Genomic DNA, 24179 nt, shown 5'->3' with positions numbered 1-24179 from the left:
AAATGAAAAATGATGAAGAAATAAAGTGAAAAAATATAAAGAACTTATAATGCATTTTAAATTAATCATGACACAACACAGATTTTTCACTTCAAATTGGACCTTTTACAAACACACAACAAACGACAAATTGGAGATAAAATACAATATAAAATTCCAATTTCATTTGTGAAACGTCTTATTTGATTTGCAGAGCATTCAATTTGGTTTGTAAAATGTCCTATTTGAAGTAAAAAAAACCTGTATTCAAATGATTTATCATGATGTTTTTCCTCTGTGTTTCATTCTTTCTCCGTCGATTGAGATTACACGAAATCTTGGATTTTCAGGCGGACATATGTATGTATACGTATTTTTGTGAAGTTTATAAATTGTGAGTCAAAGTTTGCTTGAATTGTTCATGGCAAATACTCGTATATTCGCGGATATACGTCAAAATAACAACAGCGTTATTTCACAATAATAATCAATACCTTATCGAGTAAAAAGATAACAAAATGACATCTGTTTATATGCAAACGTATCTACATAAATTATTTCTACTACCATAAATATAATATAAGAATGCCCATGTAAAAAAAACTATTGGTTTGAAAAATCAAATTAAAGTAATTAGAGAACTATCAGAACAAATTAACTAAATATCTCCATTAATTGTTTTGTCATTGTTAGATAATATAATAATAATAAAAGCCTTATCCGCACCCCAATGGTGCATAGGGCACTGCTTTATATAAACGCAGTGTAATCTTGATCGTTTACACATGAAGGAAAGGTGATCAGCCCCCCGCTTCAGGACCATTACAGGGTAATATTGAATAAATATTACAGTGAAAAAAATCACTTATATTTATTTGACCCCCCTGGGAATCGAACCCGGGACCTCCAGAACGGTAGCCGAGCGTGCTGACCATTACACTACGGAGGCGAACAAGATATTATATTAATTAATTAATAATATCTATCATTAATTACATAATATCTATCCATTTTTAATTAAACATGTTACTCAGTAAATACCATTATTTCTTAAAATTCGAATCATTATCAAAACACCGTAACGGTTTTTCGGTAAAACGGTTTATTTGTACGGTGTTTGATAATGATATCATTCTATATAGAATGCATAAAAACACACATTTAAAAAAATATTATTTACCAAGTTAAATTAACACTTAAATAATTAAATCTCGACACAAATAGCTCCTTAGTGGAGCAAATCCTCCATTTCTGAACAAAGATTTGGATAGACTCGAATTATTGTGAACTAATAACACTTTTACTATGAAGATTATAAAAAAAAATATTAAAGAAAGTATATGCAGTACGCAAAAAACCAAATAGCTTAATAGAAGCGTTCATTCATCATTCACACATATAAATATCTAATGATATTTCATTACTGAAATACCAGGAAATCAAAATGGCGATCAATTTTTCATACCTTCTACCGCCATCAAATCTTAAATTACAGCTAGGAACAAAACAAATTTCAAACGAGTTTCAATTGAGTGCTAGCTAGCTGTGTTAAGTACGCCGAATAGCATTAATAATAGTGTGAATATTTCCAATGTGAAATTTGAGTAGCCAAAAATAGGAATGACATCATCGAAATAATTGAAAAACTTTTAAGAGGTTTTAATTAACTTGCCCCAGGCGACACTATTGTTAAGCCGAAGTGACTCCATCTAAGCTTCATAGTACTTTTAATTACTTTATAACATGAGATTAAATTTAATACTGATACGGAAAAAGAAAGATAGAAATTAAATTGAAAAGTTAAGTGAAAAAAGTATACGCAGGAGAAATGGTTGAAGAGTTTAATGGGTATTAATAGCTTGTTATTATGATTGATAGAAAAATTGCCGAAAGCATATGACTTATACTATAGACCATGGGTCGGCAACCTGCGGCCCGCGAGACATCTTGGTGCGGCCCGCGAGATTCTCGCCGCAACGCACATGACGGACGATATTATACACAATCGAGTGAAAGGAAGCGAGAAAGGGAGCGAAGGGAATCTCATTGATTTTATTAAATACAATAAATGTCGTTAAAATATACACTTAGCGTTTTATTTTTAAAACTAAAATATTTGTACATAAATATTGGATGTATACCTACTGCAAGTGCGGCCCGCACTGATCCCCATGAAAAATATTTGGCCCTTTTACAACAAAAGGTTGCCGACCCATGCTATAGACTAATACATACATAAATGCGGTGAATGTTAGTCAAATAAAAAAAAACAAAATTACTTGTTATTTGAAAATAAAGACAGTAATCAATTGTGTGTAAAAATTGAATAGGAAGTTTAGAGAGTTGCGATTTTTGCACTACAGTTTGTTATGCATAGTAAAAACGCTACAATGGAAAATGGATTACTGCTTGAATTTAAAATATCCGTTTAATATAGTAACGAAAAGTCCATACAAAAAAATACTATCTCGTTTTTCACCTACTATTCTTACGCTAATCCATTTTATGTGACTATTATCTCTAGTATGTCATATAAAGACGGAAATTTCCAAAAATTGACAAAACAAAGTTTAAAAATATAATCAAATATATTAAAAATAAATATCAAGCCACTTTTTACTATGCAACAGATCTTTTTAGGTAAAACCTGAATTTCACCTGAAAAATATTTAGTTTATTAAAAAAATATTAAACAATACCTTTTCTTCAAAATGCAAAAAAAAATACTTTCAGCCCTGTAGCGGGTAAATATTAAGTTAAAAATATGCCGCTTTTGCTGGGATATAGTACATTTTCTGGGCATTCCGAAATCATACACAACTGAAAATTGACCATTTTTGATATATGACGCTGTTGAAAGGAGTGAGCGATTTGTAATATAGCTATTTTATTACCATGCAATTCCACATTTAAATTAAAAGCTTTTTTTACCATTTGCATAAAAGGATGACGCTATCCTGATAAAAGCCTTGATAAGATAGTATACGAAAACATAAAAAATTCTGCTAGTGATGAAATTTGCTATGAATAACGCATGAAAAAAATCGATCGGACTGAGTCATACTTATCGTATCATAATTACTATTTTCTCTTTTCAATTCACATACAAATAAAATAAATGAAAGCGAAAAAGAAGAAAAGGCATAACATGGTCTTCTATCGCGTTGCTGTAAGTATGTACACGATATACTATACTTTGTATGGAGTGAGCACTTGATACGAATGGACAGAAACGTCTTGAGTGATATCGCCCATCAGCGAATAGGAGAGTATGAAATCTCGAGAGGAAATCTATCCGCAATGCATTTGTTAGCATTCATAATGCATAAGACTTTATGATGCAGGTGCAGATTGAATGAGCGAGTTTATAAGCGTAGAAGCGGAAAAATCAAGGTTTTTACATATCGCTCACTCCTTTCAACAACGTCATATACATATGAAAAATCGTCAATTTTCAGTTGTGCATGTTTTCGGAATGCCCAGAAAATGTACTATATTCCAGCAAAAGCGGCATAATTTTAACTTCATATTTACCCGCTACAGGGCAGAAAGTGTTGTTTTTGCATTTTGAAGGAAAGGTATTGTTTAATTGTTTTTTTTAATTTTTTTATTTATTCAATATTTTTCCAACGGAGAAAATCTCTTCAGGTTTCACCTAAAAAGATCTGTTGCATAGTAAAAAGTTCAATAAGTGGCTTAATATTTATTTTTAAGACATTTTATTATATTCTTAAACTTTAAAAACGATCTCCTGAAAAATCAGGCTTTTTGATTTATGACGTTGTTCAAAGGAGTGAGCGATATGTACACCAGACATATTAAAAACATTTTGTTTTATATTATTTTTTATTTGTTTAATATCCATACAAGATTTTTTAAATAATTTAATTAATTTGCCAGACATTTGTACTTTTGACAATACATGACTTACACTCATTGTTTATTGTTTATGCTTGTGAGTGATAAAATTAATATTATTATTTTTTATTTTGTGTGTTTTTTTCTCGGTAAACACAGGTCGATACACATATATTAGGCATTTAATTAATTTTTAGCATTATAATATAAGCACTGTCGCTGTAATCTGATTTAATTACATTTTCAAATATATTTTGTCCATTAAAACAATTCTTAAAATTGAAGTATGGTAATACAACACTTTCCTTATCATTTATCGTTCACTTTGTGTAATACCACTTTAAAATTAAAAGTGGTATTACACAAAGTGAACGCTGAATGACAAGGAGAGTCCATCAATTTCGATACAACATAGGTATAGCTTTATTTAGCTGAATTACACATTCGATATGTATCTACTACCTATCGACACGCAATGCAAATGAAGAGGTGTTTATTCATGCAACGATAATGTGCGCAAAATGCACCACATGTGTGTGGTTAGTATTCCCAGCCACTGGGGTCACTCACCCAGATAATCCATTATTGTGGACTGAAGAAAGTTTACGTTGCTTTGCCTTGATAGCCACAATGCTCACTATTCACTTCCCACTGTTCATACGCCGTGTACACAATTCGATTTCATTATGGATGCTGCACACAGATCTCGTAAGATATGCACAAGATAAACACGGCTTGTTGAGGGTAGCAACTGTAATTATTCATCATTTAACTAACTAACTAACTAACTAACCATCACGCCGATTCACCGCAGGGGTAGGCAGAGAGAATAGAGCGCCACACCACTCTGTCCTTGCAAACATTCTTCGCCTCATCCACGTTCATGCATCTCCTCATACATACCCGCCGATTGTTACGACTCCTAACCTGACCACTTTCAAGTATTTGGCATACCTGATCGTGCCATGTTTTTCTCGGTCTTCCTCTGTTTCTTTTCCCGCTAACATTCGCCTCATAAATTTGTTTTACCGTTCTTTCCTTACTCATTCGTTCTACATGTCCAAACCATCTCAACACACCTTTCTTAATTCATTATTTATGGCCGTTTTATCGAACGAATCGCTTTTTAACAATGTTTTTACTATTTATTATATCAGACAGAATAAAAACCGAATATATTAGAAAGGAATGTAAAGCTGAAGTAAGGATAGTTGAAAAAATAAGGAAGGGTTCTTTAAGGTGGTATGGACATCCCTATCATTCATGGTTCAATTTGTTATTCAATGTAATGATTATAATTAAATGAATTGATACAATTGATACATTGATATAAAATATCTAAGGCAAGCGACACACGTGCCATTTCGTCATCAAAATATAATTTCTTCCAAGCACATTACATACAATTCGATAAAAATATCTCAATCCGACCGAATACCTGAGCGGCAATGGATACAGAAATAAAGCACGAAGAATGTGGCGAGATTCGAACGTCCCAAAGAAGAAAACGAAATATAAAAAGGAGATCTCCATTTTCACACGGAAAAAGCTATAAATACACAGTGTAATTAATAGTTCTTTGGTAAAGTAATTGCGCGAAAGTTACAGAAGATGATTTTTTTTGGAGAGGCTCAGCGCAACTAAAATCGTAAGATTGTATTAAGAAAAAAATGTATGGAAATTATATAAAATTGTAATTTTTTTATTATAGTTAATAAATAAAAATAATACTACAATAATGGAGAGAAGAATGGTAATAATGGGCTTACAAAATAGGATATTTATATTAGAATATTTTTAAACCTTATCTGCATATAATTGTGCATAGGGCACTGCATAGCGACGCGGTGTTATCTTGATCGTTTATTGTGTGTATAAAGGCAAGGTGATCAGCCCTGCACATCTTGGATTAGTCCGGGTGATATTAGTTTAATATGAGACTGAAAATCACCGGCATATTATAATATATTGACTTAAAATTCTCTAATAATTTAGTATATTTTGCGAAATGGCTTTTATTACAAAATAACAGAATAAAATTAAAATATACAACTCAAAAAGGCGAAAAATTCAAAATGCTCGCAAACGAGTGACATTTATCTATAAAACGTCTTATGCGAAAAAAGTCTATGTTGAAGGGCTTATTGTCAAAACACAATATCTTCCAACCAACCAAATATAGATAAGTGATACTAGTCAAAGTTTCAACCTTATGCAACAGTTAAAAATAAGTGGGTAGATAGATCTCGTAAGCCATGAGTAAAAACGAAAAAAAATAAAGATAGCTGTTGTATAAAGGAGAAAATCTTAAAATATATTCTGAAATTTGGATTTAACGATTGCAAAAGAAAAATTGCAGTATTTAAATAATATAATTTCGAAGGTACATAGCGACTGGCTTAATCAAATTAATAGCTGCAATAACTATTTGTAAAAATTTAAATGGGTTTCAAATTACGTATTTTGTACATTATAAAATAAAACAACATTGTTTTAACCACTTTTTATTGGTACACTTTTTCCAAGCGGTTTCAACAAGAACCTTGTCATCATCAGGGTTTATGTACTGATTCTAAAACATTGAAATACTCATTGTTAGGTTATAGATAATTACCCTTCCCTTGCGCTACAAAAAACTTCTACACACTCCGTACACCATATGAAAATGTGATTTAAAAAATATGATTTAAAAAAACGGCATAAATTTATTTATGAGTATTTCAATATTTTAGAATTAGTACATAAACCCTGATGATGACAAGGTTCTTGTTGAAACCGGTTGGAAAAGTGTACCAATAAAAAGTGGCTAAAACATTGTTGTTTTATTTTATAAAGTTTATAAAATGTGCCACTAAGTATCTGCGAAAAACATTCAAGAAATATGTATTATGTGTTTAAAGTACCTAAAATAAAAGTTTATCGTTTCGCTTTTAATAAAATTTAATTGATTTCATTCTGAATAGCAAATATGACTTTATTCATCTCGATAATTTGATTATATATTTTATGAATGCCTTCCGTACCCAATTTAATTTAAAACAAAAGATTAAGGCCCTGATAAGATGACAGTAAAATCTTTTCTCACGATATTTAAGAGGATGTTGAATTGTATTGATTTATTATTTGAAAAAATAACGACTGAAGTGATAAGTAATTGAATTTAAAGAAATTACATAATATACAATTGAATATAGAAAATGTGTGCATAAAATATATGTGTTATGATTTCAATAACAAATAATTCATTTGAAAATACCAAAATATATGTATATTATATATTTTTTAATGTGTTCAGAACACAGTTTTTTGTACAATTCTAATTGGATGGATATAGTTTTTTTTTTAAGTAAAATGAATTAAATAGATAAAAAACCAAGAAAATACCAAGAAAAAAACACAAACCCAAAACACAAACCCAAAACACAAAACCAATAAAAAACCAAGAAAAAAACACACAAAATTAAAATTAAAATATATATTATATTACCAACAACTATAAAATAATAAATAATATATTATTTTTTGACATCTCATCAAAAATAAAGAAGTATATGGAATATGATTAAAATGTAACTTTGTTTTAAAGTCACTACGATTAGTATATAGTGATTTTAAAACAAAGTTACATTTTAATAATAAAATGGAAAATCATAAAGTTAGTGCTTCAAATATAAATTATAAGAATATGGAAGTCTAAATGCCCAGACTTCCACATTCTTCTTCATCTTTGATGAGATATCAAAAATAATATGAAAAAAAACCTTTTCAGTGTATTCAATACTCGCTTCTTATACACGCATGTGAAAATGAAAGCAACAATAATTAAATTACAGCCTACCTCAAAGTTAAATTAATAACCTCACGTCAAATTAATATTCTAGTAATATTAAATGTCTTTCAAACATAGTCATCAAAAGTTATGGCGCTAAGAGTACGGAGAGGTCAAGCCAGTTTCCTGAACTACCTAACATGACAACATGTTCTCAAGTTGGAAAGCAGTTATCACTTCAAAGAGAGTATGCGAAGGATCAATGCGAAGATGGTAATATTGAAACGATACTCAAAGCAGCTGTAGGTTTCCCCAAAACACCTTAACAAAACCAAACCAAAGTTGGATCAAATCAAATGTAGCAAAAAGACAACGAAAATTAACTAATTTTCATTAATTGGTTCGGCAATCACTTTGTGGTAAAATCTAACCATTTTTAATTAATGTTTTACTTAGTAAATACCATAAATATTAATCCAAAATTTTGTATAGTGTGTCATGGGTAGAATGGTGAATTTCGCTCGTGTGTAAAGTGATCACTTAACCAGCCTATGACAGGTTATATGCCCTTTAAATACCCAGACTTCCCTATACTTCTTTATCTATTTTGATGTCGAAACGTAAAAAAAAAATAATTTGAGTTAATTTTCTTTATTAATTAATGTTTTACTCAGTAAATACCACTACTTCTTAAAATCTACTGTGACATGTGTTTCGATGCATTCCGCATCATTTTCATTCATACGGTGTTTGAAAATGATGCGGAATGCATCGAAACACGTGTCACAGTAGATTTTAAGAAATAGTGGTATTTACTAAGTAAAACATTGATTAATAAAGAAAATCAACTCAATATTTTTTTTTACGTTTCGACATCTCAAAATAGACGAATAAGAATATGGAAGTCTGGGTGTTTAAAAGGCATATAACCTGTCATAGGTTGGTTAAGTGATCACTTTACACATGTGCAACATTCACCATTCTTTCCATGACACACTACACAAAATTTGGAATTAATATTTATGCTCCTTCTTGCACTTGATACTTCCTCGGCTCTTTCTATGGATGAATTTAGTAGATTTTTTTCTATTATATTTGGCAGAGTACGTTTATAACTTTAAAGTAAAATTATTCGAAATTTTATAAACTGAAAAGGGTAATTCTATTCCCAGTCCTATCCTTTTCTTCTTTTCCTATCCCTGTCATCTCCTTTTCTCTTTATCCCATCCTTGTCTCATATCTCTTGTTATATATAGATTTTTTCTCTCTTACTTTTCCTATGTATAAATATGAAAAACTGTAATTGGTATTTATGATTTTTTTGTAATCTGATTTTTCATGTATTGAAACTGTTGTTTTTCCTTCTAATAAAAAAAATTAATAAAAATAAACAAAATGTGTGTAAGATTTTTCCCGAATTATTTAAAATACTTGGATACGCCTGAAAACATGTAAATTTAATATAAAAAAATTAAAACGAGAACTTTTTTTTAGGTCGAAACCCCTATAAATAACTAGAGTTACAAATTATTCTTCTTCTATGTTGAGCTATCAGTATAAATAGCTCCCAAGTGAAGACAATCTCAGAATTTGTGTAAAAAGATTTAGACACACTCAAAATATTGTATATGGTATTGGAAAAAACTGATATTAAGAAACCCAAATAAGAGGAAATAATATGTAGTCTGTTTTTGACGACGATAAAGTTTACAAAACTAGAGTTAAGGATTAATTTATGTAAATACACATACTTATCGTAGTTATACAGGAGAAAGTGACCAAGTGCATTGTTTTACAAAAACGTGATCATTGACTATTTGATATCTTACTAGCTTAATATTGCCCTGAAAAAATCCCATTGGATTTTAAACTTGAAAGTATAATATATCGACTTGATAAAAATGACTAACTGCATCGGTGTTTACTTTCTTGCCAAGCAAAAGTGACTTAAATGTCCCTCCTGAGCATTTTACGATTTGGTAGTTAGTCACATTCTCCTGTACGACTACGATATATATATATATATATATATATATATATATATATATATATATATATATATATATATATATATATATATATATATATATATATATATATATATATATATATATATATATATATATATATATATATATATATATATATATATATATTATTTTCTCGCCTTGTAACTGTAGATATTTACGAACATTTACTTGTCACAAAAAAAAACTAGTGGAAATACTACGTTTAATCGTAAATGTCGTATTTGTGGAACTGCATTTTACATGATAAAATAACAACTTTATAGTTTTTCAACATCGATTTTATTTAACCAGCGACGGGACATACCAGTGTCTAATGATGTCGGTTACGTCGAAACCCGGTCGCTGGTCAAACAATATTTATGTGAAAAAAAATACATGGTTGTTATTTTATTTTGTAAATGTCGTAGTTACTTTCATCTGTACCATACTACGGCTGTCCAAACATAAAACACAGTAAGGGACATTTTTTGTGGTACCTTTCGTTTGCATTTTTGGACTGAGTAGTATCTACTTAGTCCAAAAATCCAAAAAAAACGTACTACAAAAAAATTACCCTTTACTGTGTTTTGAGTTTGGACAGCCGACTAGTCCTGCGCTACATTTTAACTTGTATTTGGTGAAAACTGCAGTTATTAGGTGCCCAGTTAAATAAAGAGATGAAAGGGAAAAACTAGTTGTTAAATGAGAGGTCATCAGTAAGGCGAATGTTTCAACAGCTAAAAATAAACCTTTATGAAACAATAATCTAATGGTGGTCTTCTTTGATGTTAAAGAGTTTTGTAAGAGAAATCATGTATGGAAATAGGTATTGTAGGAACGCCAAACACACATAGTCGTCACCAATGGAACAATGCAGTTTATGAGAGCATACATCCTTTCATGAAGTCCCATATTCGATTCCAGCAAAGACGACAAAATACGTTGACTTTCAAACCTTTATAACAGATTAATTTTAAAAAAATACAATGGCTCTAAAACAAATGTATTAAATTTTCTTATTTCAAAATCTACTAAATTTCATTTGATTATATGTGCAACTTGCAACGTGTGTAAAGTATAAATGATTTTATTTCATGAACTGATTCGTCAGTCACTTTTTGGTAGCATTTATCCATTTTTTAATTTAAGTTTTACATGGTAAATACCAGTATTTCCAATAGTGTACTATAAATACAGAAAAAGTGATATTTACAAATTAAAACTTAAAAAAAAGGACTTTAGTATATAAAATATATTTTTTTAATTTTCAAAATCAATTAGACGAAATAATGTTTACGCTTACGTAATTTTAATCCATATTTATGTAATTGGTCAATAAGTTAAAGTATGGTAGTGTAATGAATATTTAAATGATATTTAAAAATATTTTTTTTTAGTAAAAAGCTGACACGAAGTGAGTTCCGGGACCTTTTTTGTTTAAAAAAAGCCCTGCCTATAGTAAAAACGAAACAGAAACGTCATAAATTTTCAGGAAACCATGGGACGACGATGAAACGTCTTTATGTAAAATAATAAACACTTAAATTTTGACATATCCGAATGTTATTATAAAGTACAGTTTTAATTAAAGGGCGATAATAATATTACGAACGATTCTGACGAAATTTAATACCTGCAAATGAAACGTAAAATGTTACGTTTAAATATAATGCTGAAACCGTTATTGACGAATTAAAAAATAACTAAAAACACACTATTAAATTTTACATGATTTAAACATAACAGAGATGAGTGTTTGTGTGATAAAATGCCTTTTTTGAATTACTTTGAATTTGATTAAATGCCTTTTTTGAACATTCAAGTGACTCTAAAATCTAGCTTCGGCTTATGCAACACCGCTTAACATGGTACTTCTTAGGCTTCATATTTATAGTTTTATAGCTTATATCTACTCGTTAGTGGATTTATTTACTCTTTATGTTTAAAGTAACTATAATTTCATTTGTCCGCCTCCGTAGTGTAATGGTCAGCATGCTCGGCTACCGTTCTGGAGGTCCCGGGTTCGATTCCCAGGGGGGTTTAATAAACATAAGTGATTTTTTCACTCTAATATTTATTCAATATTGCACTGGACTGGTACCTGAAGTGGAGGGCTGATCACCTTTCCTTCATGCGTAAACGATCTAGATAACACTGCGTTTATATGAAGCAGTGCCCTATGCACCATTGGGGTGCGATAAGGGTTTTATTATTTATTATTATTATAATTTCATTTACATCATTTTGAGTGTGTCCATACCATAATACTTGTTCACAAATTTGGATTATCTCCAATTATTGGAGCAAATATATGAAGCAGTGCCCTATGCACCATTGGGGTGCGATAAGGGTTTTATTATTTATTATTATTATAATTTCATTTACATCATTTTGAGTGTGTCCATACCATAATACTTGTTCACAAATTTGGATTATCTCCAATTATTGGAGCAAATGTTTTGCTCGTTGTGAGAGGTGCTCGTTGTGAGAGGATTCACTGTATATTACAGCTATCATTACTTATAGATCGTGTACATACCATAACGGCTGTCCAAATTTAAAACACAGTAAGGGACATTTTTTTTTGTAGTAGTTTTTTTTTGCATATATGGACTAAGTAGACTCTACTTAGTCCAAAAATGCAAAAAAAACCTACTACAAAAAATGTCCCTTACTGTGTTTTAAATTTGGACAGCCGATAAGTCATTGACATGCGCGTAATAAAATTATTATCATAGGATTACCGATACATAACAGAGAAACTTAATATCATTAAAAATGAACTTTCCTTCCATATTGTACCTCGCGGTAGGTGAATGACGGTGAAGAAAGTGAAGAAGTGGATGTTCAGAATCGGTGGAGATGAAAGTAATTACTCATTACAATGCCTTCGCTGTGGCTTACCGAACTAATCGTTTATTCCAATCGAATCTCATAACTATTACCGGTAATCGTTTTATCAATGTTACCGAACGCACAGAAGGCGCGTATCTTCAATGGATTAACCCTGACTTCTTCCATTATATAGTGGTGAGCGCGTTTGGCTACCGTGCTGGATTACAATAATACTCCGTTGATAGAATTGAGTGCCCTATGCACCATTGGGTGCGGAGAAAAAACATTATAGTATAATTTATTTTTTCGGAATTAATTTCTAGTTTGATTATCAACTAATTCAGTGATTTATAACGCGTCAAAACCTCTTAATTAAAGAAATTGGAAAAAAGAAAATTTAGAAAAAAAAACGAAGACAGATTTACTGTTAAAATTATATATATATATATATATATATATATATATATATATATATATATATATATATATATATATATATATATATATATATATATATATATATATATATATATATATATATATATATATATATATATATATATATATATATATATATATATATATATATATATATATATATATATATATATATATATATATATATATATATATATATATATATATATATATATATATATATATATATATATATATATATATATATATATATATATATATATATATATATATATATATATATATATATATATATATATATATATATATATATATATATATATATATATATATATATATATATATATATATATATATATATATATATATATATATATATATATATATATAAATATATATATAAATATTCACATATACCAAGTGAATAGTATTTTTTCCTGAAAGGACATATATATGAAGTATAGTATTCAATAGTTAAAACAAATGTCTAATTTAATTTGCATGTAACAATAACCTTATCGATATGTATTTTTATTTTCATCAAAATCCAAAAAATACAATTTGGATATCATTATTTTATTCCAACCCTTGAAGTGGTCATGTGGCAAATACATCATATAAAATACAATTAAAAAAAGACAAAAATGATAAGAAGAAATAAAAATTAAACTGAAAATAAAATTAAATAAATGATATTTTTTTACTAGTATTAAAAACCTCTATACATATCGCTCACTCCTTTCAAGAACGTCATTAATCAAAAAACTTGATTTTTCAAGAGAACGTTTTTAATGTTTAAAAATATAATACAAAGTATTAAAAATAAATATCAAGCCAATTATTGAACTTTTTACCGTGCAACAGATCTTTTTAGGTAAAACCTGAAGGTTTTTTCTCCATTTGAAAAATATTTAGTTTATTTAAAAAAATAATTAAACAATACCAATGCAAAAACAACACTTTCTGACCTGTAGCGGGTAAATATTAAGTTAAAAATATGCCTCTTTTCTGGGATATAGTACATTTTCTAGGCATTCCGAAAACATGCACAACTGAAAATTGACGATTTTTGATTTATGACGTTCTTGAAAGGAGTGAGCAATATATGTATTTACACATATGTTTTTTTACTCACTAGTTCTACTATTCACTTGTAGATGAAAACATCTGTAGTTTTCGAAACTAGTCGTGTGTAATGAAATAAAACTAATTAAGTGGTATTATACAAGTAAGTGTTTAATTATGTAAAAATAATTTTAATGTCTCCTAGTATGTACTCAAAACAAGAAAAATATACATGGAGAATAAATGAAGAAGTTGAGTTAAGTATATCTCATAACAGTGTTAACCCCAGTTTAAATTAAGTGAAGACAATGTATTGGAACAATATGAAATTGTTCAAATAATTGCCTCGATACTAGAGGCTTCAGGGCATAATATGAATTAGACTCGTAAGATATTTTTGGATCAATATTATTAGGCATGCATGAATACAGGTAATAACATCATAATAACAGCTTAATCTTGTATAATAATATAATATGTTATGTGCTATAATCAATCAAAAAGAGAAAACCACCAACTAATTTTATTACTTCAGTAAATTTCGCTAAAACAAACATGCATTTTTGCTTTGTTTCTTGCAATTTTTAACTTGGAATTTCAAAATGAATTGTTGAGATACAACAATATGTGAGTAGGGTAAAAAACCCAGTTATTGACATTAAGCAGATGGGTTCTGTAAATATTGTTTAACAACTACATGATTAATTATATTAACTTTTTTCCAAATTTTTAAGTTTTATAAATGAACCTTACTAAAAAAATAGAAAAAAATAGAAAACAAAGATAAAATTTAGTTGTAGCATGACAAGCTTACATTGAAAAAAGAAGGGAATACAGGAAGAAGAAGACTAAGAAGGAGCTATGCGGATAAACATCAGTTAAAACAGCTTACGACAGATCGTAAACCCGGTTAATACCCAGACATCCATATTCTTCTTCATCTTTGTTGAGATGTCAATATAAATAGCTCCCAAGAAGATAATTCCAGTTTTGTAAACAAAGATTTGCAGACTCACAATATTACAAAATAGTCAAATTATAAGTTTAATAAAAATTAAATATTAAGTTTTCAAGGTCTCCTAGTATATAAAATAATTTGGGAAGAATCATACAAACAGATCTCTGCTGACTAAAAAAACTAACTCAACTCAACAGTAGATGGTGCCGAGAACTCGCATGTGAAAGAAGGCGTCAATCGAGGGATAAATACAATATCCGATAGTGTGCTTGTCAATGATCGGTAGAATAGTCAATGTTACATGTGTTATAAGTGATCACTTCAATCAGCTTATAATAGGTCGTAAGCCCTTTGAATACTCAAGACTTCCATATTTTTCTTCATCTACATTGAGATGAAATTAAATTAAATCTAGCATTAAATATAAACTATGTTGCCCATTTGTTAAAACAAGTTTTGTGCAAAAAACCTTTTCATACCTTGCATCAAAGATATTTAATTTGCTACCCGAAACCATTAAGAATTCCAGTAGTGATCATGTCTTTATGAACAGTGTCTGTCGATGGTTGCTTCTCGTTAGAAGGGACAAGGCAGAAAGTGATTTAGTTAAAGTCCAGGTGTAATTATTTGATTGTAAAACCTTTATTCTGTAAATTGTTATTGTGTCTATTGTATGTATGATCTGGGGGCCACACGAGCTTAAGTACTCTCTTATGGTAGAGAAAGTCCAAAAGAAGTTTTTGAGGTATCTCTACATGAGAGAGTACGGCTATTATCCTTGGCTCTACCCGACCCAGTTTCTCCAGGGTATGCTTGGCTACAATAGTTTAGAGACTAGAAGGAATGCGTATTTGATTACGCATTTTTATCGATTGTTGCGCGGTATGATCGATAATCCTGAAATTATCCAGAGCATTGGTCTGTATGTTCCCGATAGTTACCTAAGACAGCGTCGACATAGATTGTTTCACATTCCTATACACAGGACCAACCTGCCGATGGTTATGCCTGTAGGAAGAGCTACCGCTATGTTGAACAATATCACATTGGATATTGATCTGTTCCATGTGTCCGAAGGAGTTTTCCGAAGCGAGATTCTTCTACACATTTAACAAAAGTCTTCTTATGTAATTTTTAATTTGTTTTTTTTAATGTATACGCCTTAAATGTTTGTTTGTAATGTATATATTAATTATTGAATAAATTGAATTGAATTGAATTGAATTGAATTGAATGTAACTTATATAATCTAATAATTAAAAAAACAAACATTAAAACAAATTAAAAAATTGTATTAACATGTAAGTATTTTGGCTTTACACAGGCCATGCCTAAAGAGCCATAATACATAGGATAAAAAAAGGTATGTATCTATGAAATAAATAAAAAAAAATTATATATATAAAAAAAATATAAATATATCTAAGTAACTTCTAAGTGAACAAACCTAGACTTGAGAACAAAGATTTGGACACAATATTGAATTTGACACAATGTATGCAAATTATGAGCACCCTACAAAAAGGATTTCCCGTTTCCAGTTAAAATACTAAGCCATAATGAGATCCATTGTAGCATTGACTATTACTAATGAGATTGTATTAACGATTGCAGAATTTGAACACCAACATTTTTGGCGGAGAAATTTACAAAGGAATCGAACTATTTAGGTACTCGTTTTTATCCTAAGTTCAATGAATCACAACGGACTTAGCCATGGAAAATAGCCGCAGACATTAAAACTATTGTTGTTTGGTTCTTTGTCTTCCTGTAATTGTTTTAGTAAATTACGAAACTTATCCATTTTCAAAGAGAGCATCCTATTTTGTAATTAAAAGCATTTTGCGATAATCCGTTACCTTGATACCTTTCACCATACTTCTTGGCTAATCGAGCTCATTCATCAAAGACAACCAACTAGATAAAAGAGAGATGAAAAAAAAATTAAGAAATTTAGAAATGAAAATTCAAAAAAGTTCTTAAAAGATTGTTATGAACATTTTATGCTGTGCAAGTCACTTTTTTATTTACACATTTATTTCTAATCTGATATTTTAGTACTTGTCCGCCTCCGTAGTGTAATGGTCAGCACGCTCGGCTACCGTTCTGGAGGTCCCAGGTTCGATTCCCAAGGGGGGTCAAAGAAATATGAGTGATTTTTTCACTGTCATATTAATTCAATATTACCCTGGACTGGTACCTGAAGAGGAGGGCTGATCACCTTTCCTTCATGTGTAAATGATCAAGATAACACTGCGTTTATATGATGCAGTGCCCTATGCACCATTGGGGTGCGGATAAGGGTTTTATTATTATTATTATTATTTTAGTACTTAGAGGATAAAAATCTAAAATAATAAAAGTATGGATATCCACCCTATTTCAATAGTTAATTCACAAAATGTTATAGATTATATGGAATTAGGGTATATAGACGTAAAGCAACTTTTTGTAAAGACGTTCATAAGCTTGATAGGGTTGAACTGCATAAATCCTTAAATTTGGAAGAATCAGCCCATTAACAGCTGCTGACATATTTTTGGGACACAACATAAGCGTTTTGAAGAGACCCAAGATTAAAACTACAATTTGTCAAAACTGGAAAAAAAAAACACTCAAAGAATGGATAATCATTCACACTATTGACATCAGTTGATATCAGTTGAACGAAATGTGCTTTATGGTGATCAGTAATAAACATAATAATATTGAAAGCGAAGGTATATTTAAAAAATAAGCATATTTTATCTTTAAGAGATTCATTCAACTTAACGTAGCTTTCACAAACTTTTTGAGAACAACTGCAATCCATTATGTTTTTGCTGCCTTCTCCATTTCCTACTTACTATTCCTCCTCTATTTCCTTTCCCATGTAATAATAGCCTCTTCCACTTAAGCCATCTCTATTTCATCAAACATGTTCAATCCTAAACAAAAAATCTGCATTGCAGAACTGATTTCTCTGCCTTCATATAATATATCATATTATTAAAAATTTTCAAAAAATTAATGAAAATGGCGCTTGATAAATTGGACATTATAATAATTAACATCATTCTGATGCAGTGCCATATGCACTACTTGGGTTTGAATAGGAGTTAGATATTGCCTAAGGAAGAGACAGACGCCATAGGGTATTTGGGTAGATGTTCGACTGTGAAACTGGCATCGCGTGTTTGATTCCCGCCAATTGCAAAAATTAATTCAATAAAGATAGATTTTCAATTGGTTTGGATGTTTGTAAAGTATTTTTAACATTTACCTTCCCTATCCTTACTATCCCACCTGCAGAAAAGCTTCTAAAATTGACGTTTTGCGGGTTATCCCTTTAAAAAAAACTTGGAATATATTTTTGAAAATTTGACATTGTGCAAAAACTGGATGAAGAAAATTTGTAATTCATAAATTTGACAAGAAACAATGGGTCTTGATTTACTCAATCGACTGGGAATGCTTCATTTCCATATGGGAAAGGTGCCAACAGAAGTTGAATGCTCACACCAAAGTTGCATAATTTTCAAGCTTGTTAGTAATTAATCACCGAATCACTGTCTGCCTCGGGCCATTTACTTCCATCCGGTGGAACAGACAACTTTCGGGAAACATTTACCAACCACATCTTAGGAGGATGTATATATTTATAAACACCCACACCATAGTCGAAGAATGCAACGCTTGACGCTTCAAAAGAAATGGAGGATTTGTAATATCTTCTCTTGGAATCTGTTCCAAACGGAACAGATAAAGGGATTAATTTAAAAAAAAGGATATATTACAATACGTGGGGGCTTATTGTAAACAAAAATTTTGATCGGGTGTTGATTATAAAAAAAGAGTATTATTATTGGCTTTGTCTATCAAGTGGCAAACTCCATCTGGGTTTACTTTAAAAAGTGTGAAAATGTATTAAATTAACCATATATAAGGTATATCAGATAAATTATGAGATATTTCGATTCTAAAGTGATGGTTTCTTCCAAAATTTTAGTATGCCGGGTCATAATTTTTCATGGATATCAATTTGGACGTGCCATAGTAGAAAACATGAAATGCATGCAAAACGTCATTTAAAATAAGCAAAAACGTAAATTTGGACACAATTGCTTAGTGCATTCTGCTTGAAATACAAAGTTTTTTTTACGTATTAAAGAAATATATATTTTTTACTATATTGATGATCATTATGGCGGTTATTTGTGATTTAGTAACAATAGAAGATATCATGGAAATAAAACGAATATAATACTACCATGACTACCATCTATTGACGAATTTCCGAATGAATTACCCATTACAAATATAGCCATGTTCACAACCGTAAAACACGCGTTTAGTTTACTAAAGAAATCAATAGATGTCAGAAGAAAGATTCGCGTTCATTTCAAGATCATGACATAATTAAAATACATTTTGTTTGCAAATTAGGAAAAAAAAATAATAAAGCATTTTGACATAATAAATAAAAGTTCCTTTAATGTAGGAATATTAAATGTAAAAAGTTTAACTACTACTAAGTACATTCATACAACCAATTATTGGTTTAAGACTTCACATCAATGTTGTAGGACTTTAAACACAAATATTGTATGTATAAAAATAAATCTGTATTCAATTATCGTCAGTTTATAAATATTGTTATTATAATTTTTCTTCAAAGTTTAGAGATTAGCGTGGTTTCAAAATTATGCTGGAGGTCCCAGGTTATATTCCCAAGGCATTTCCTTAGGTTGCCTGCATTAGAATTGGCAGGATAACAATAAAAAACATTCACAAAACTTTATCCGATGAGAACAAAAGCTTTCATAAAATAAAGAGCTTACCTCGTGTTCTAAAACTTTCTGGTTGAGCTGTAATCTGGACCACCCTGCAGCAGCTGTCAGGCTCAAGGGAGGAAGTCTTCCTTCCATCTCACGCAACCAACGACGGAGGCATTTCATCTCATGGTCAGCATCTAGGAAAATAAAGATTATCATCAATCTGTTGCAGGTGACAAAGAGATGAAAAACTCCAGGAAAGAAATTGGAAACAATACAGCAAGGTTAAACCTTCATTTATTCAGGAAATTTTACCGTGACAATTTTTTTGTTTACTTGTGCGATTGTTTTGAATGAAGCAACTAATTGAATGTTGACCAGGAGTAAACAAAGAGTTTACAAATAAAGTTATTTTTCAAATTTTATTGAGTTGCGGTTGTTTCTTGCCTTGCTTATGATGTAAAAGGCTTATATGTTCATTAAAACGATCTTCATTACGTCTAATTTTTCTATGAGAAACAGGGAAATTAACAAATAATAAAAAAACCCTTAAGGAGGAAAAAGGAATGGTAAGTAGAATGTCACACGTTTTGCAACACGTTTTCAGACAATCCGTTCCAGCTCAGAAGTATTATTAGTGAACTAACAACTTCATTAATTGATTCGTCAGTCACTTTGTAGTTATATCTTTCCATTATTCATTTACGTTTTACTTGGTAATTACTAGTATTTCGTGAAATAGTGGTGGTAACCAAGTATACATATTTTTTACTTTTTACTTACTTTTGCTTAAACGGAAACGACTCTATTGAAGTATAATATACACTCAGACCTCGCTTTACGTAGTTTCACTTTGCATTTTTTCAAAGTTGCGTCTTAACTCAGTTAAGACTCATTTTCGCTATCTTTGATGTTTATATGGTTTCCAATGGAAAATAGAAATTCACAACATTTTGAGTGTGTCCAAATACTTGTTCACAAAATCTGGATTATCTCCAATTACAGGAGTTATTTTCATATTATTTTTGACATTTCATCAAAGATGAAGAAGAATATGGAAGTCTGGGCATTTACGGGGCTTACGACCGTCATAGGCTGGTTTAAGTGATCACTTTACACACGTGTAACATTCACCAATTCTACCCATTATTGACAACCACACTACTCAAATTCTTGGAAGTTCTATATATATGAACCAATTTAGAAACTTTGTTCTTGAATCACTAGAACTTCACTAGAGACATCTATTGGTGAGATGTAAAGAAGCTTTTTTATTAAGCAGAAACTCTTATATTAGTATGTGAGATCCGAATCCCGGATTATAATCACACACATGAGAAACGCCAGAAAATACCATTTTCATTTTTATTATTAAGCTTATAATTTGACCAGATAATTTATTTACAACATTTTGAGTGTGTCCAAATACTTGTTCACAAAATCTGGATTATCTCCAATTACAGGAGTTATTATGTGAACAAGTATTTGGACACACTCAAAATGTTGTAAATAAATTATCTGGTCAAATTATAAGCTTAATAATAAAAATGAAAATGGTATTTTCTGGCGTTTCTCATGTGTGTGATTATAATCCGGGATTCGGATCTCACATACTAATATAAGAGTTTCTGCTTAATAAAAAAGCTTCTTTACATCTCACCAATAGATGTCTCTAGTGAAGTTCTAGTGATTCAAGAACAAAGTTTCTAAATTGGTTCATATATATAGAACTTCCAAGAATTTGAGTAGTGTGGTTGTCAATAATGGGTAGAATTGGTGAATGTTACACGTGTGTAAAGTGATCACTTAAACCAGCCTATGACGGTCGTAAGCCCCGTAAATGCCCAGACTTCCATATTCTTCTTCATCTTTGATGAAATGTCAAAAATAATATGAATAGAAATTCACTTTGCGTTGTGATATTTTGGAACATATCTACGACGCAAAGTGAGGTCTTAGTGTATATTTAAATACTTTATAAGTAGTTTAACAGATATATTGTAATAAAATCTACATAATTGTCAATGTAAAGTAATTATTCACACACATCATTAAACAATATATTTAATATATATTTTTATACGAGTAAGAAATCAAACACCGTTTATACGGTGTTTGAAAATGATGCGGAATATATCGAAATAAATTTTAATAAATAGTTGTACATTTTTACTAAGTAAAATTTAAATTGAAATGAACTAATAACTGTTGGTAAACTAATAATGTCCACTCTCCTTATCATCAATTGTTTACTTTGTGTAATACCACTTTTAAAAACACTTATTCGTGACTACCGGTTTTGGAAAATCATTCCATCGTCAGGTCATTAAAAATAAAGTGTAAACTAAAGTATTACAAAGTAAACAATGGATGCTAAGGAAAGTGTTTTACTACCATACCACAAAGTTTTCAACACTTTTGATATACAAAATATAAAAATGTTCAGTTAAGTCGACCATAACTGAACCGTTATGGGTCTTTAAGGTTCGGGTGATCTGATACCTGATATAAAATGGCAATTTCTAAGTACAATTCATGAATAAGATCTTTTATTTTAACCTTGAAGTAATGAGTAGTCATCACATATTTCAAACAACACAAAAAAAACTAATTAAATATCAAGAATAATTAATTATATGTCAATTTTAGTTTTTTTTGAGGACTTTTTTGTCTTGCGGTGTATGTCAGTCCTTACCGGATCCAGTGTGGTTTGAGCTGACGTGTTCAGGGCTCATGGCGTGCTGTACGCTGTCCCACTTCAGGGCGAGGTGCCGAGCTCTCCAGGTCACTTCCGCACAGGCGGCGGCTCCTCCTCTAGCGAGAGCACCAGCCGCCTGCTCCATGAACCTTTTGCGCCTATATTCATGAGCTGTCAGCTCTGCCATCCTTGCCTGGTAACAAATAAAACAGGTCTATAAGATGACCACAATGTAAACAAAATAATAAGGCTTGTACAGTGAAACCTCTATCTATCGTTTTCAAAGGGACCTATTGAAATAAACTACGAATGCGGGAAAACCATGAATGCGGGATAAAGAAGTCAATACACAATGAGATACGATCGAGTAAAGATACCGTCCTCCCAATCTACATAACCATTAGTAGGTGGAAATTTCAAGAATACAAGTTTTAGATGTTAATAAATGTATTTATTAAAAAAAATACAAAGTTGAACAGAACCCAAAGATCTTCCGACCTCTTCTGCTATATCCATCACACAAGCTTTCGATAGTCTATATCCCACACGTTGAAATATTGCGCAAAAATTGAGAAAATTAAAAAAAAAGTAAAAAAAACACACAAATTATATCAAATATATAGCACAATTCAAACAATGAATGCGGTAAAATGGTGGATAGAAACGATTGATGCGTACTATTTTTGTATGAAATGAATTCGGCGTAGAAGAAATAAACGACACATCCGGGAAAACGATTATTCGAGGAACGATAGAAAGAGGTTTCACTGTATTATATTTGAGCCAAGATAAAAATACAAGAGGGTTTCAATTGAGATATAATTGCAAACATGGGTTTTCTGGAAAAACAAAACCATTGTTTCTAAATGCACTTATAAAAATACTGCTTTTAAAGGCTTACTCAAAGGTTTTCCCATCTTGGTCTGTACAGTTCGATTGGTATTTTGGAAATACACTTTTTTAAAAGTAATTGTGGGTGTTTTTATTAGTAATATTGGTGCTAGTAACATTGTTGGTGAATTTCATAACATGATTTCATCAGTGTTGGGACATAATTCGCTTTTTTGGTAATTTCACAAATAATGTGTTTGTTATGTAATTGTTTGTTATGTATCACAACATTTTGAGTGTATCCAAATACATACTAGTTCACAAATCTGGATTATCTCCAATTATTGTCAATCTGGATTATCTCCAAATATCAGTATTTCAATTGATAATCCACAAAATTGATGGATTTATGAAACGCAAAAATTGGTTGGGTTAAAACACATCTTTCTTGTCAATATTTTGCTTAAAAGTTATATCCAAATACTAAGATATCCTTTGTATGCAATGTATTTGTGCAAGATTTTGTTAGCAGTAAGTGTCTTTTTCAACTGGATACCAAAAATTCTTGACCCTTTCCGGTCCCCCAAAATTAAAAAAAAATCTAGGTAGACAGATAGATACATTGCGATTGGAAGAAAATCTGTTATCCTCTCCTCCACATACTGTTGTAATAGATCGAGTGACAAAAATGTAAGCTTGGAATGTAAATAAATAATACTTTTGATGAAAAAAATGTCGAATAACATCCGACATGGGACCTAAGAGCAAAAAATCGATGTAGAATGAGATTCGACATTGGACCAGTAGGAATTAATATTTCTGTTCCACAAAAAACATGTGGTGTTTCAAAGAAATATATCTACAGGATAAACGTTTAAAAAAAAATCTTGCTCTATGTGTTGTGCGCTTTTGATCTCAATACTGATTTTTATGTTCTAGATACTGTTACTTTTTCTTCTGACCTTTCTCCACACCCAACAGTGCA

The 24179-nt window shown here is 30.4% G+C and overlaps 1 protein-coding gene across 6 annotated transcripts in view; it reads right to left on the bottom strand.

Moving 5' to 3' along the window:
* klar (klarsicht) overlaps nt 1-24179 on the bottom strand; it is a 536062-nt gene that overhangs the window by 238514 nt on the left and 273369 nt on the right. For all 6 annotated transcript variants that reach the window (XM_088258608.1, XM_088258606.1, XM_088258605.1 and 3 more), the window contains 2 exons: nt 22361-22556; nt 19732-19862 (listed from right to left, as the gene is read on the bottom strand). In XM_088258608.1, coding sequence (XP_088114734.1) covers nt 19732-19862; nt 22361-22556 — 327 coding nt within the window. The remainder of the gene's footprint in view (nt 1-19731; nt 19863-22360; nt 22557-24179) is intronic.

This window comes from Brachycentrus maculatus, unplaced genomic scaffold (assembly GCF_059751285.1).
Source record: "Brachycentrus maculatus isolate JH-2025_06_01 unplaced genomic scaffold, ASM5975128v1 h1tg000099l, whole genome shotgun sequence".
In the NCBI taxonomy this organism is placed as follows: Eukaryota; Metazoa; Arthropoda; class Insecta; order Trichoptera; family Brachycentridae; genus Brachycentrus; species Brachycentrus maculatus.
The sequence above is the reverse complement of the archived record's forward strand: the minus strand, read 5'-3'. Positions and strand labels throughout refer to the sequence as shown.